General features: G+C 42.0%; 1 protein-coding gene across 1 annotated transcript in view; it reads left to right on the forward strand.

The window, feature by feature from the left end:
- Positions 1-14,979: 14,979 nt before the first annotated feature.
- LOC308309592 (transmembrane protein 132D-like) overlaps positions 14,980-16,426 on the forward strand; it is a gene marked incomplete at both ends in the record, with an annotated part of 46,280 nt that continues 44,833 nt past the window's right edge. Inside the window, one exon of the mRNA XM_080755502.1 lies at positions 14,980-15,018. Within this exon, the coding sequence (XP_080611628.1) occupies positions 14,980-15,018 (39 nt within the window). The remainder of the gene's footprint in view (positions 15,019-16,426) is intronic.

Consider the following 16,426-nt stretch of genomic DNA (forward strand, 5'->3'; position numbering starts at 1 on the left):
AAATAACACATTATATATATTTAAAACCCGTAAAACATTAAAAATAATGGTGGGGTAGGGTTCTGGACTGGGGGGGCACAAAGTCTATCTGGGGGGGCAGCGCCCCCTAGTGCCCCCCCGTAGAAACGGCACTGCGTACCAGTTGAAACTGAACCGCATTTTGGGGCGGGAACCCCTTTTGGTGTTAGCATCATGTTGTGCTTTAGCTATTGAAAAATAGCAGATCTACAAGCTCATGAGTGGCGCGCTACGAGCTTGTAGGTCTGCTATTTTTGAAAAATCAAAGAACGACTGACATAGAAACATATAGCTTTTTCAGAAAAGTGTCATTTTTAGAATCTGATCTCAGGTCAAAATGGGTTAACCCTGAACCCTAACATCACTGCAGGGACGTCGTGCACACACATACTAGACATCAAAGGGGCTTCAGCCCCTGCCCTTTTACCCGTCTGTAAAACAACTGCCCTCTACCAGACCACGGACGCAGCATTTACCGTACTATGGTGGAAGAAAAAACCCGCCATTCAGGAGAATGGCGGGTTTTTTTTCCAAAGTCTCCTTAACGCACCATTTTGCGTCGAAACACATTTGTTTCGGAATCCATGTCGGTTAATTATACGCCGCATCTCCAGTAGATAAAGAGTGCTGGCTTGCCCCCCCGGAAATAGCGGATCTACAAGCTCTCAATGTGTCGCAGCGCGACACGTTGTGAGCTTGTAGATCTGTGATTTTCACTATTTTTTTTGTTTTTTTGTTCAAAAGTATGCCCTCTTCCGAGATTTCAGCCCCTGCCTCATTACTGTTGGGACTCTTCCAGGTGTTTGCATAACAGGTTTTGGCCTAAAGAAATATATATACAGTATATTCTGTCCTCTTAACCCATTCTGACCTGAGATCAGATTCATACGAGGTTTCCACGGGACACACACTGGTCTGATTAACCCATTCTGACCTGAGATCAGATTCTAAAAATGTCAGTCGTTCTTCGAATTTTTCAAAAATAGCAGACCTACAAGCTCGTATCGCGCCACTCGGTGGCGCGATATGAGCTTGTAGATCTGCTATTTTTCAATAGCTAAAGCATAACATGATGCCAACACCAAAATGGGTTCCCGGTCAGAAAGTCTGTGGGTGTCTTTTAGCCTTATGGTATGTGTGACACTCAACGTAGGACATGATGCTAATCCTGCTACAGTTGGTGCAGGTTGGATTTCCATTGAGGCGACCAATATTAAACATATAAGTAAAGTTCTAACTATACTGGCGCTGTGAGCTGTACACTGGTCCAAAGAAAATCCACCAACTGGCACAGGTTGTTATAAATACATGTAGCCTACCTTTTGTGTAAGGGTATATATAGCCCTGGAGACTGTGTTTGAAACAGTTAAGACTTAAATTAGCCGTATACTGTTTGGCTCCTGGAGTGGAAAGTGCCATTTCACTGAAGGATGATGATGATGATTATTATGATGATGACTTTTACCTCATAATCTAAATGGCATCATCATTGGTGTCTTGACTTGCACATACTGCACAGCACAGTTGATCCCAAATGGGACTGAATCTTTCTCGGTGGAGGAGGATGACACTTAAAGAAAAGGTATAGATTTTATTTGGGAATTGGGCAAGTATATACGGCAAAGAACATGGATTGGATATTATCTCAGCCAGGCCGAAATGCTGGGAGGCAGAGATTGTGTTTTTGCCTCTACCCGTCTGTGTGTGTGTGTGTGTGTGTGTGTGTGTGTGTGTGTGTGTGTGTGTGTGTGTGTGTGTGTGTGTGTGTGTGTGTGTGTGTGTGTGTGTGTGTGTCTGTCCGTGTGTCTGTGTATCTGTCCATCTGTTTGTCCGTGTGTCTGTGTACAGCTAAATCTCAAAGACACCCCAGTTATTTTCAAATGGGCCTCATGGTGACGCCATACCAGGCAGCAGGCCCATTCATGTTTGGGCCATTCACCTGCAGGATTCCTTAATTGGACCATCGCCAAGCCCCATGTATCATTGTCCACACGCATTTCTGTCTAAATGGGTTTTGGCCATATTGGATTTTCTTCTAAACACACTTTTTGCTACTATCTACCCAGGGACTACAGATGAAATTTAGCTACGGCTAAACTCTGGCCCATTTACATTGATGTGAAAACTGACATGTTGATTAATGAGCTTTGTCCCTGTCAAATAAATACATCTTCTTGTCCAAAATCAGTAACACAATTAGCTATAGCCTATTATGTTTAGATGCTGTGATATATATATATATAGGCCTAATAACCAATAAAACGCCCTGAGGGCGAGAAGCGACCTCGCCCCCAGATGGAATGAATTCTGTACTGGCCATAACTGTACACAGTATAATGGAACGTGTCTTGCGTGTACAGGGTTCGATGAGGTCAGATGATGAACATAATGGAATGTCAGAACAGGTCAGCTCCATATATGGAGATCTAAGGGTTCGAGGTCAGATGTAGAGTGTTGCTGGCGTGATGTCACGAGGCGTGACCATATATGGAGCTGTGATGTCACGAGGCGTGACCATGCTGTAAATGGAGGCGTGGGGTGATTAACTAACCAACTATAACTGACGGACTGGGAGATGCAGGTTTTCATAGTATAAATGCGACGTACGGTCTCAATAGTATCTTAACCCATTCTGACCGGGCACCCATTTTGGTGTTGGCATCATGTTATGCTTTAGCTATTGAAAAATATCAGATCTACAAGCTCGTATCGCGCCACCGAGTGGCGCGATACGAGCTTGTAGGTCTGCTATTTTTGAAAAATTCGAAGAACGACTGACATTTTTAGAATCTGATCTCAGGTCAGAATGGGTTAATCAGACCAGTGTGTGTCCCGTGGAAACCTCGTATGAATCTGATCTCAGGTCAGAATGGGTTAAATGTATGTAGCGCAGACTCCGAGTACCCAAAGACACTTTCATGGGGGGGGGCATGAGAAAACGACAAATAAAAACAATTTTATTATAGGGGAGGGGACGACGACGACGACGACGACGACATTAAAGGGATAGTTCAGATTTAAAAGTAAATGAATCCACAAAACTAACGTCATTTGTAGTGTTGACCTATTTCTAAAATATTAGTGCAACTTTCGTTCATTTCTGATTCCCTCTATCACACGGAACTATATGTTTTTTGTGTCCATTATCACTACGCCCAAAAAAAGAGTTCCATGTGGTTGAACAAAGGTTGCGCTAATAATTATGTGCGATTTTGTGGATTAATTTACTTTTACTGCGTGGCCCCAGTACCCCCCCCCCCCCCCCCCCCCCCGCAAAATGACCGGAACTACTTAATATTGACCAAAACCAGAGCAGAACTCCCACCACGGGACTCGGGGCAATGCAATTAACACAGTTGCAACCACTACTATATTAATGTCAAGTATTTCATACAGCTTAAGTTAAAAAATAAATCTGAACCGTCCCTTTAAGAAAAAAACAGTGGAATTAATTTTTAAATAAATCACACCCGTGTGAAATGAGGGGCGCTCTTATCATCGTACATCATCATGACGTAAAATAGACAGCTGGGAAAGCGATATAGTGAAGAAGAGGTGTGTTTCGAAGGTTTGGAGGGTTTCGTATGACCTTATTGTGTCCTTGTGCTCCAAACATAATACCTTTAGTCAGCAGCACAGGTGAGAGAAGCACACAGGAAAAGCTTTGATCACACTGAAAAATACCCTTCCTATAGTGTGTCCGTCCGTCCGTCCGTCCGTCCATCCACTCATCCATGAATGTGTTTCCGCAGCAGGTGTTCGGAGTTAAGCCTCTAACGACCTGACCGTCGTCAGTCATTGCTCTCTGTATATCATCAGGCTGATTGTTGGCGCCGGGAGGAGATTCCAACCTGGTCAGTATATAACTCATGTCGGAGCGTCCCCGCCGTGCAGGGGAAAAGGAGCAATGATGTGCACGGACGGCAGCCACACTTTTTTTAAAGGAGCACATTCATTCGTCATCATGAGGCAGCACGTGGAACATGCAGGGCTGAAACCTGCAGCCTTGACCCATTCAATCTCTGTCTGTAAGACTGCTTGGAGTGGGAGACGTCGACTAGGGCATGGCTCCCCCCCCCCTCCCCTGCATGCACCACTAGAGAGTTATCAGACAGCGTTTGCACTGTGAGTGCTGATGTTGAACCGCCTGGCTGGCCCCGCAATACCACTGTAGTATTATTATACACGGGTATATATATAAAAGCTTGCTTTATGAGGTCCCCTGGAATCAAGCACTCCCTGGAGACCGGACAATATGGCGAAAAGCAGTCTGCGACAACACCAGTTCAGAGGGCTATAGGGTGTTAAAACGTGTAGGTCACTAAGAGGTGTCTGAAAAGCTAGCAGCGCGACATTCTTGTTGGCTTTAAATTCTAGCCCCCCATCGCTCAGAATAGAGTGGTATGTTTTTGTAAATATTGAGCTCGTTCCTGGCGACAACATAATAGCGAACCAACACCAGGATGGATAGAAAGAACGTCGGGCCCCAAATAAAATATACCTTACAAGGACAAGGAAAATGTCGTGAACAAACACGGCATGTGCTTAGATACTTTGTTGAACGTTATGTCTCTGTGTGTGTGCCGTATATACAGCTGAGATCCAAGCCATTCTATATACGTCTTTTTGTAAACTCGTCAATCTGGGTTCCTTGACGCCCGGCCGTCTCCGTGCTGGAAAGCTGAAAATCTAATTCCGTTTTCTGGGCTCATTCCCCTCGGACGTGACCTGCTTGCTGTGGCACTTATTTACTGCGCAAGTCTGCACCGTTGTGAGGTCGGTTTAAAAAAAAGAACGTATACACAAGCACACCGGATAGTCGCTCAATGTAAACAAACCAGACAAGCCAAACAAGTATGGCGGCCGCTATACCACTTGACACATATGTTGACTCCCCCCCTCAAGGAGATTTTGGTACGCTCTATATCTTATTATGGCTCCTGTTGTCTTCGAGTGTTGTCGAACCACTTCTGTATACATTGGCTAATATATATGCATTAGCCAATCTATTCACAAGATCCCCTGCTCTATCGTTTGCAGCAACGGAAAAAAAGTCAGGTCCGCGCGTCTATAATCCCTATTCCTGCCGGTTTGATGGATGGGGACTAAAAGTCTATCCCATCAATCATCTATAGCTAATGGAGAATATAAGAGAGTTTAAAGAAAGCTTACGCTGGAGCATTGTTGTTGTTGTTGTTGTAGTTCAATGTTCATCTCTGACCTTGAATAATCCACGAAGAGAGAAGATTCATAAACATCCGTGACTTATTGTTAATATTAACCGCATGCGATGATGTTTTACTGACAAAACACTGGGGAAGTTGTAGATAATAGAAACCTCCGGAGAATACGTGAAATAAAATATGTTCATGTACAAAATAATGGCCCGATGCTGTGAATAAACAGTGGTATACTGGTACACTGTATGAAAAGCAAGCAAAGCTATGCTTTACAGTAAAGTATATGCTAACATCACCATCGAGGATAGATCAATACCTCGCCTGGTCTTCGCTTTCAGAGCATATGGAAATCTTCCACGTGTGGCTATTTTAGATCAATCGGTGATGCAAAAGCACAAGACGGTGCGGCAATAACAAGGCAACCCATTTCACGGCCTTGGATTCTATTAGCCTTAATCAGACCAGTGTGTGTGTGTGTGTGTGTGTGTGTGTGTGTGTCCAGTGGAAACCTCGTATGAATCTGATCTCAGGTCAGAATGGGTTAATATATATCGTTCGTTCACCTGCTCTTGGCCAAGTGACTGTCTATGTTTCCTCTATTGTGCATCCATCTGAATGGCTGCATCATGTCGAACAGAACACCACGCAGGCTTGATAATGGGATAATGGGGCTTTGAAAGCACGAACCAAACTGAAGTAACCTCATAAAACCTTTCACACACACACACACACACACACACACACACACACACACACACACACACACACACACACACGGCAGCCTTTTATCCATGCAGGTCAGAGTAAACCTGGGTTGGTTGGAACTGGGTGATTTGTTTTATTCTGAGAACTACAGTGTCCCATCACCTAATAATAGCAACAGTGGTTTTCATGTCCCAGAAAACGGCTGTGATGTCTGTCTGTCTGTCTGTTGCCCTTTGCTACCATCAGAAAAAATAACAATTGCGCCTTAAACCATTGCTTCCCAACCTTTTTATACTGAAGTACCATGCACCTCAGAAAATATTTGTCTCTCTAAAGTACCACCATAATAACTGATAAAATACAGGAGTGTAATACCTGTCCTTTTTTGTTCTATTCCTAAGCCAATAATGCTGCTGCTCTGACAAAACTCTGTCTAATCAGCACAACTGATGATATATATATATTTTTTAAGATATTTTTTTGTGGCTTACGCCTTTTATTGGTTTTTTTTCTTTTTTGAAGGGGCAGACAGTAGGCTGACAGGAAACGGGAGAGAGATGGGGGGGAAGACATGCAGTAAAGGCCGTGTCGGGCTCGGGAGTCGAACCCCGCGGCTACACTGCGACTGGATTACCAGCCGGGTGCCCAGACGGTTACGCCACCAGCCGGGCCATCTCGTGTTAAGTGTTTATATAGCAGACTCATCACTCAAATGTGCACTTGCAGTTTGGGGCAACGTCCAAAGCAAACTCCACATGTCCCAACATTTTTATTTACCTGCCATATTAGTGTCAACCCCCTTACCCCCCGTGTGTCGGATCTGTGGTTAGACTGGGCATATTCACCGATACCGTATATGACCCGATATGACAAATAAGGGCCGATCTGATACTTTTCCCGATACCGATACAGTATCTCTACCTGAAGTAATATAAATATTTCATTCCACTTTTGTATTTTTTTTTTTTATGTTTTGGGTTGCAAATCCTCTGAGTGTATACCACCAGAGGAGGGCTCAAGTACCACCAGTGGTACTATAGTACCAGTGGTTGGGAACCCTCTGGCTAAAACCCAATTAAACTCTACTTCATTGACTGCATGGGGGCCTGTACAGTAGGCCTACTGTACATGGACCATTTATTCCCCCCCCTCTATACTGTACACTCTTCGCTCTTCACCTATTTATTTATTTATGGGGTATATACCTGCCGTGGGAAGAAAATAAAACATCTCAATTTGGCTTGATTGGTGGCACTTTTTAAGGGATAAGACTGTATCGTATAAGCACAGCAGGCGGTGTATACGCAGTGAATTACACGGTCTGCTCTTTTACCTCTTATGAGCTCCATTAGTTCTCTGCCGTTTTATTGCCATTTAGAGATTCTTAACCCATTCTGTACGGGAACCCATGTTGGTGTTAGCATCATGTTATGCTTTAGCTATTGAAAAATAGCAGATCTACAAGCTCATAGCGCGCCACCGAGTGGCGCGCTACGAGCTTGTAGGTCTACTATTTTTTGAAAAATCGAAGAACGACTGACATTTTTAGAATCTGATCTCAGGTCAGAATGGGTTAATCAAGACCAGTGTGTGTCCCAGTGGAAACCTCGTATGAATCTGATCTCAGGTCAGAATGGGTTAAATGTCCCCGTAGGGCACTATAGGCATTTATTTTAATCAGCTTCTACCATCGGGGGGGGGGGGGGGGGGAAAGAAAAGTTTATTCGCCAATGGCTGCGTGTATAATTCTGTCACCTTTTAGCAGCGAGTATACCTACTAATACTATACCTCCCCGTTATAAAAACAGGACGCATTGAAGTAAGTACTGGATGTTGGCAGCCATGTTCTCTGTCAGCCCACAATGCTGATTTACAGTATTTCAGGCAGAGAAATGTTGACACAGCAGGCGCCCTTGCACGCACGCACGTCACACACCAGCAAAAAAAGGGTCATCAAACATCAGCAAAAGTAGAATGAACAGAATTCAGAGAGAACTGTCAGAGAGAGAGAGGGAGTATGACAAGAAAGGTCAAGTGTGACTGTGTTGACTTACTGGCTCATTACATCCTGTAGGTGTTCTCTCTACTCTGAACCTGATAGTCAGCAGTTATAGCCTGCATGGTGCCTTCAGTGGTGGTGGAAGAAGAAGTATGATGTTTTACTTTAACCCATTCTGACCTGAGATCAGATTCATACGAGGTTTCCACTGGACACACAACTGGTCTGATGAACCCATTCTGACCTGAGATCAGATTCTAAAAATGTCAGTTGTTCTTCGATTCTTTCAAAAATAGCAGACCTACAAGCTCGTAGCGCGCCACTCGGTGGCGCGATATGAGCTTGTAGATCTGCTATTTTTCAATAGCTAAAGCATAACATGATGCTAACACCAAAATGGGTGCCCGGTCAGAATGGGTTAATAAAAGTAGCCATGCCACAATGTACCGAAATACTCAGTTACAAGTATAGGCTAAAGGCACTGTATTTAACATTATGCTTGAGTAAAAGGGTTGGCGTGAAAGTATACTTGGATTTTGAATAGTTGAAGTATAAAACGGAGGGTAGCCTACTGTATGTTTTGGAACAACTAGTTGGCCTAACCTTTTATTTTTTTTATTCTTTTATAACTTAAGTGGAGTAAGAAGTAGCAGTATATTTGCCTCTGAAATGTAGTGTATAGAAGTTTAAAGTTACTTTACACCTGCACTCATGGGTGCTTTGGTGCACTGTAGATCCAGAATTTATTGATGACACAGCATTGATGAGCCAATAATACCCAGCTGGCTCTCTCTCTCTCTCACCGCCAGAATCATCTCATCCATACATTAACCACTTGAAATCTACAATGCGTCGCGACGCATTGTGAGCTCGTAGATCTGCTATTTTCAATCGATTTTGTACACATTTTGAACTTGTGGAAATGGCACATTCCGTACTTTTACTTTTAGTACTTTAAGTACATTTTGATGCCGATACTTTAGTACTTTTACTCAAGTACATTTTCAATTCCGTACTTTTACTTAGTAGTTCTAAATTGCAGTATTGTTGGTACTTTTACTTAAGTAAAACAATTGAGTACTTTGTCCACCACTGGCTATTTCAAATTCAGACCACACACACTCAGTAGTCACACTGCATGAAATGTCAGTCCAAGAGTGACAGAAGCCAAAGACAAAAAAAACGGAAAACATAATTACTGTGAGAGCAAGAGGTTAAATGGAACTTAAGGGCTTTGTAGTAGCAGAGGATAAAAGCACATTTTTATAAAGTATTTTACTTATTTGATTTTGCCTTCTGCAGATATGACTAAAATAAGAGACAATTCAGTCGTACGGAAGGATATTTGTCATTATCGTCGAGGTGTCATTCCAACTGTGCTGCTGTGTATAGACCTACAATTTAGGAATTTAGCAGATGCTCTTATAGTCTTAATCCAGAGTGTTTTACAGTAAGCAAGAACAAAACACGGTAACGCAGAAAATACATAGAAATAGTCATCAAGAATCATGTAAGCTCTATAAGAACCGTGAACAGTGGAATATGTATATATAATGAAACTATATGCGTAGATATAGACTATACAAAAATGCTAAAGTCTAAATGACATAAATTGAGCCTTTGCTCAAGATATCAGGAGTGAGTCTGCGAGTTCTGATTGCAACAATGGGAGGTGCATGCAGAAGAGTTGGGAGAAGAGTTTGGGACGTGTGGAGCGTTGTCCTGGCATTTTAGTGAGTGTATACTTCCAGATACCACAGAGGTTTATGTGAACTTTCATGCATACACTCAGTCCTATGGAATGTAAACCATTGATGATTGCTGATATGGTTGGATTAGTTAGATTAAAAGAAGAAAAAGAAAAGAGACAAAAAAAAAAAGCTGGTGTGGAAGTCCAACTTTCTGCTCTTCCCATACATGGAATCCCTGCTGTGTGTAAGGAGCATTGGGAAGCAGGTGATCTTAAACCACCAAACCTGAGACATATAGGGTAGGTTGAAGCTCATTTAAATATACAGAGGTGGAGGATTGGAACAAAATTAAATTTGAACATTTTTAAAAATTATGTTGAAAAAGTGGCTGATGGGCAAGTTAGTATAGTGCTGTATTTATCTATTTATATATATATCTATTTATTGTCTTTTGTTTATTGATCTATATGATGGCCTGTTGTAAATGTCATTTATAGTATTGTAATGTTAGTACACATGTTCTTCTTGGACATGCTGTAACTATTTATTTATTTGGATCACAATGGAATTATAAGTCCTCCGACTTTTTGTGCAATCCTGATAATTCTGTACTGCTCTTTTATGAATTGTATCATGAATATATCAAATAAATCAAATCAAATCAAGGTGTGGTGTTCTATCCTTAGCCTGGAAACCAGACGAATCTGCCATGCAGTGCAAAAAAAGGGGGGAAAGGGGGCATTTACACAGTGCGTGATGCGTTGCCAGGCTAGAGACGGACTTACCGTTGGGCTAGGGTGGGCTGCAGCCCGGGGGCCCCCGACTAGGGGCGTCCCCGGAAAATATTGGAAAAAAAATATATATATATATATATTATATTTATTATAAAATTGTAAAGTATTGAAATCCAATTCAAGTGAAATGTGTGCCTGCATGCCTCTCTTTTTAGGGGCCTGGCCGGGCCTGGGTACCCCAAAATGAAAACAAAATAGCCAAGGGCCCTCAAATTTGCTCCAGCCCATAGGGGCCCTCGGTGAGGTAAATCCGGCTCTGAGTCTGACCCCACATCGGCTATATGCTTATAGCACACATCCCTCAATACCAGCTCAGTGGCCTTGTGGTTAGAGTGTCGGGCCTGAGACTGGGAGGTCGGGGTTCAATCCCTGGCCGGTTCATACCAAAAAAGACTCTAAAAATGGGACCCAACAATGCCTCCCTGCTTGACACTCAGCATCAAGGGTTGCATTGGGGGTAAGTCCCTGCGACATACTAGCGTCATGTCCAGGGGGTGTACTTGTACATCAAGCTGCCTCACACTACAGAAACAGGAGATAGGCTCCTGGCTGCCCCCTATGGGCCTCATGGCTCGGCAAGGCTTTTTTTTTTTTTACACATCCCTCAATGGAATAATTATAGGGAGAAATAATTTCTAGATTACCGTTTTAAATTGACGAAAAGCTAATTTTCTCAAGCAAACAAATATAAGGCATTGAGGCTTGAGCACTCATAATATAATAGTAGCCTATATTATGGCCATGCAGTGCCCCGGCTATATGTCGCATCGATGTGACACGCCAGTTTCAGACAGTAGGCCATATATATATATATGCGTCATAATATATAGCTCTAGACTAATCTCTCACAGGGTGAGGGTTGGTTCAGAAAATGACCTTTGGCAAATCCGAAATGACAGTGAGTGAGTGACACATCGCCGATCTCTGACTGAACCAGACCTCCTGTCCTGTCCTGTCCTGTCCTGCAGCGCATTTAATTTCCTCCTCGCTGCCTGCCTGCTGCTCAGCGCATTACGCACGTGGTGGTGGAGGGTCTCTCTCTCTCTCTCTCTCTCTAATGATTAGAGTGTAATCTGACAGATGGACGGCCTCACTTGTTTTGTTTACAGACTGTCTTTCATGCACCGTGTGTGTGTGTGTGTGTGCGTGTGTCTCTCTGTAGTGTGAGCGTTCTGTTCTGTCTGTCACACAACAGAAGCAGAGCCTACGGGAGGAAATAAATAACTCTTCGACTCTTATAACCGACGGACTATGAACTTTTCTCCAAATACTTCAAAAGCAAGCACATATATGCGGAGGAGGGGGAGTGACCTCGTTTAAAACAAACAAATTCGCCACGCGACGAAGGGGATGCTTTATGAGGATAAAGAAGTCCACGGAAAGGCCCACTTCGACGGGATTTTTTGGGGGTTTTTTTAATAGAACTTGAGGTTCTTTTAGCCTACTTTTTTTTTTTTGCTGGACAGGAGACCATGTTATGTAGCCCTGATGGTTTGTTTCCATTTCCCCCCCTCTCAGGCAGGGACTCTCTCACTCATTTGAGTGCGTTTTGGACAGAGCTCTGTGCATGAATTGAACCTCACAATTCACCCAAGATGATGCCCACCACCATCAGTCCTTTCTGCCGAATATTGCCAGTTGTCGCAGTGGCAGTTATCGCTGCTATTACCAGAGGTGAGGCTTAAAGACCAAGCTTTTGGGCCCCCCCCTCTCCTCCCCAAAGGTATATCTCTGCATCCAGTGGCAGCAGTAGGCTAGTTAGTTATTATAAACATAGAAATGTGGGTTTTGTACATAACATTAGCCTACATGTCATGATAAATGCTTCTTGGCAATATATTTTATATTTTATAGTCGGAAAGCTATAGTTTATTTCCCTTTTAATTTTTATTTGTGGGTTCAAGGTTGTGCTATTTGACTCTTGTTTGGTGTACAGCCTACACTGGGTGATTTAAGTTTATCAGTGTTAAAGACGAAACACGACATATTGGCAGTTAGTTTATTCATTTCTACCAAACACAAATTAGAGCACAACATTAGAAAAGTCCAAAGGGGCATTTATTTAGCCAAATCTATATCACAAAAATGGCATTGTCTGATGCTTTTGGATCACTGGTGATATGCTTAAATGCAGTCATTATCATTGTCTTGGCAGTCAGGGTTGCCACAGCATGTGCTAATTTGGGAAAATGCATTGCATTAGTGGGAGTTTTGAAGTTGCACAGACATTACTGTGGTTGTTTAGGAAATCAACCTGTAATGCTGTTTTCTCAAGTCATGATTGATATCAGAAAACAGTTTTGTTCTGTGTGTGTGTGTGTGTGTGTGTGTGTGTGTGTGTGTGTGTGTGTGTGAGGGAGAGAGAGCACTACATATACAGTACTGTGTGTGTGTGTGTGTGTGTGTGTGTGTGTGTGTGTGTGTGTGTGTGTGTGTGTGTGTGAGCACTACATACAGTACTGTGTGTGTATGTGTGTGTGCACGCGCGCCCCTGTGTTCGAGTATGTGCAAGTGAGTGTATATTTTTGTGTCTTTGAATGGCTCATGTAGTCTATCCCTCTGGGTGTTCACTGCAGCTGGGTTCTTTTAAATATAACTGCTAGTAGGCCTATCCTCTGTGCTTGCCCTTGTACTACTGTATACTGTATGAATATGCATGTCAGCAGCATTATCTTTTGATATTGCTTAGTTATGGAGCCTATAGTTTGTCAGAGAATGGAAACAAAATACTGTAGTACTGTCTGAAGTTAACAATTTGTTGGATCCCAGCTGGCGCATGATGTGAATGCCATGCACTCAAACAGATGATCTTTGGTAGAATCAACAGTTTTAATAATATTTGGACACTTGCTTTGTCAATGAAAACGTGATGTTTTCTCATGCTAATAAAGCTCTGTTGAATTGAAATTGAATTGACGTCCCTATTTTTGAGGGGCACTATATAGCCCCTCCTATATACATCAGTTTAATGTTTGTTTTTAGTTCAATGTTTGTTTTAAAAACGCCATTGACAATGAAGGGACTCATTACATCATATTGCCTCTTTATTGTTAATGGCATTTTGTGTTTGTTCGACATCACCATTACCATCACCTAATCGACATGAGTTAGACCTATCAGCGCCACACGGTGTGATTTCTAAAGTAGTATTGTCAAGCACAATATACCACAAAAATGTAGACTAATGACTATATTGAAATCCACATATATTGTGCGTTGTTGACCAGTCCTCTTTCAGTGGCATACGTTCAGCTGAAGCTATAAGGTGTGGCAAAGTCACCTGACAGTATATTGTCACCGATGGCCAGGAAACGCTCATTTCTGACATGTATAACGGAGGTAGAAGAGGTCGCACGTGACAAACTGCATCATTTAAACACCTCCAACTAGAACTCTCCAAGACATGTATCCAAACATTTAGTGGCAAACCATCTAAAACAAGATGGTTGAGCGGTAAAAAAAAAAAGGAAAAAAAAACGGTGTCTAAACTATATTACTCACTTCAACACTGCAATTATAGATTTACAAGCTTTTAACTCCTTTTGGTGTTTTAAGCATTATGTTATACTTTAGCTATTGAAAAATATAGCAGATCTATCCGCAAGCTCGTAGCGTGGCACCGAGTGCCGCACTATACAAGCTTGTACTGTAGGTCTGCTATTTTTTTTTTAATCGTGAAAATGTGCCGCAAATCTTTTAATATTTATTCCTTCAGAGATAACGTTTTTAACTCAAATCTTAGCTTCTGGGGAGGTCCCAGCTGGAACAACGATATTTTCAGATGGGGGTCGGCAGGCCAATTACATATAATTCTTGACATGAGAACAACTGATATAGAAAGTCTGGTAATCTGGTATCGGGTCGAAATGGGTTAAAGTTCAACACAATGTGTGCATATAGTTAACATTGGTTTTTAAGACAACTTGAGCTTACAAATGCAGTCTCACCCTTTTACAATGATATACGTTCGTGTAGGCTACACATGTAAAGCATTCATTCTCTGATATGCACCATGGACAGCAACAGTGTCAAAGAGCAGAAGAGACATTATTGAAATTAATCAATTTCATTAATTGTATTTATATAGCACCTTTCCCAACATATATATACAAAGGGCTTTACAGCAGTGGTTCCCAAAGTGGGGTCCGGGGACCCCCAGGGGTCCTTGAGGCAGTTCCAGCTGGGTCCCCAGCTAAATGATATTTAGGAACCAAATGGACCCTCGTGGGTCTGTAACTCAGAGAGTATACAAATGGAACCAAATGGACCACACTACACACTCTCAGAGTTAAATGAACTTTGATATTTTACAATATGAACTGGAGGTCCCAGACCCAGAGATATAGGAATGCCATTAAATGGGGGACTGTATAGCCTGGTTCAGGTCAAACCTGGGGGTCCTTGAAATTAAAACGTGTTGAGAATCACTGCTATGGCTGCAAAAAAGTTCTCTTATGGGGGTCCCTGACCCTGGGGCATATCTTTTCAAATGGGGGTCCGCAGGCTAATGAGTATAATTTTGGGGAGTCCTTTTGTTTTTTGGGTGGAAACCTCTGCTTTACAGACGGGTTTAAAAAAAAAAAACGACAATCATGAACGACATCAAGAGCATCAGAAAACAAAACATCAAAGTGAAAAATAAAAACGCTATTAGGAGACATCAAAAAAATGTGTTTTTAAAAGCTGTTTATAAAAGAGGGCACTGATTCCGCTATATAGCCTAAGAGCCAATAAGGGCAGGGCGTTCTAAAGCAATGGTGCGGCCCAGGACATCAAGGCGAGTTGAGGGTGGAACTATAGGAGGGTTATAGGCCCTATATATGTGTTTTTTTTTTGTATTCACTAAATGCAGTAGAGATGAATGGTCCTCCGTCCTTAGTTTTACACTTATACACTTCCAACCGTATATACACTACTGTTAAGCTACTGTTAATCTCTTTGTAATATTATGTAACACAGAGAAGGATGGGGCGGCGGTGGCTCAGGGGTAGAGTGCCTGGATGGGAACCGCAAGGTTGCCAGTTCGAACCCGGGCTCCCCCAGAGTTACTGTCGAAGTGTCCTTGAGCAAGACACTGAACCCCTTATTGCTCCCGATGTGCTAGTTGGTGCCTTGCATGGTTTCCGCTGCCATCGGTGTATGAATGGGTGAATGTAATGCACAATCTATGTAAAGCGCCTTGGATAAAGGCGCTATATAAATGCACCATTTAATTGCGATGGACGTCTGTGGTCTACTGTAGAGAGTCACAATTAAGAGCAATCGTCTCCAGCTTGGTAACTTGATCATGGCTTGAAATGCAGGGGTTTCTCTCTCCGTGGAGAGGAAAGTAAAGCTTTTCACGTCCTATATAAAAAAAATCTGACCTGAGATCAGATTTTAACGCACGGAAGAATGGTGGTTCACCCACCATCTTTCCCCACGAGGCCAGACATACAAACAACATATAAACACAGGTATAAAACCAGTAGGTTGAGTACAAAACAATACACACAACATACAGTATACACAAGTATAAAACCAATAGGTATAGACAAGATACTAAGATACAAAGAAAAGGATCATATGGTTATGATTAATAAACAACTTCAATGAGGGGTAAAATTAAGGGTAATAATAATGATAGTTAAATAAAATTAAAAGTAATATTAAATAAAAATAAAAATAAATAAATAAAAAACACAAGAAAAAGAAATAAATAAGAAAAACCTATATATATATATATATATATATATATATATAAAAAGATAAAGCGCTTAATTGGCTCATTTCTCGACTCTCACGTGTAATGATTTCCGATGAATGGTGGTTCTTTAACGCATTTTGACCTGAGATCAGATTCTAAAAAAAAAGTCTTCTAAATCCTGACAGTTAAAAAAAAATAATAGCAGACCTACAAGCTTGTGACGCGCCATGTAGGGTCTTGTATATATGCCCCCCAACCCGTTTGAAAATGTTAAAGTTATCAAAGCTAAAAAAAAAAAGAAAAAGAGTTACAATGATGACATGAGTGGGGCTTTTCCTGTCAAACACTTTGAG

The sequence above is a fragment of the Protomyctophum bolini genome, assembly GCF_963924005.1.
Source record: "Protomyctophum bolini genome assembly, chromosome: 22".
Taxonomy (NCBI): Eukaryota; Metazoa; Chordata; class Actinopteri; order Myctophiformes; family Myctophidae; genus Protomyctophum; species Protomyctophum bolini.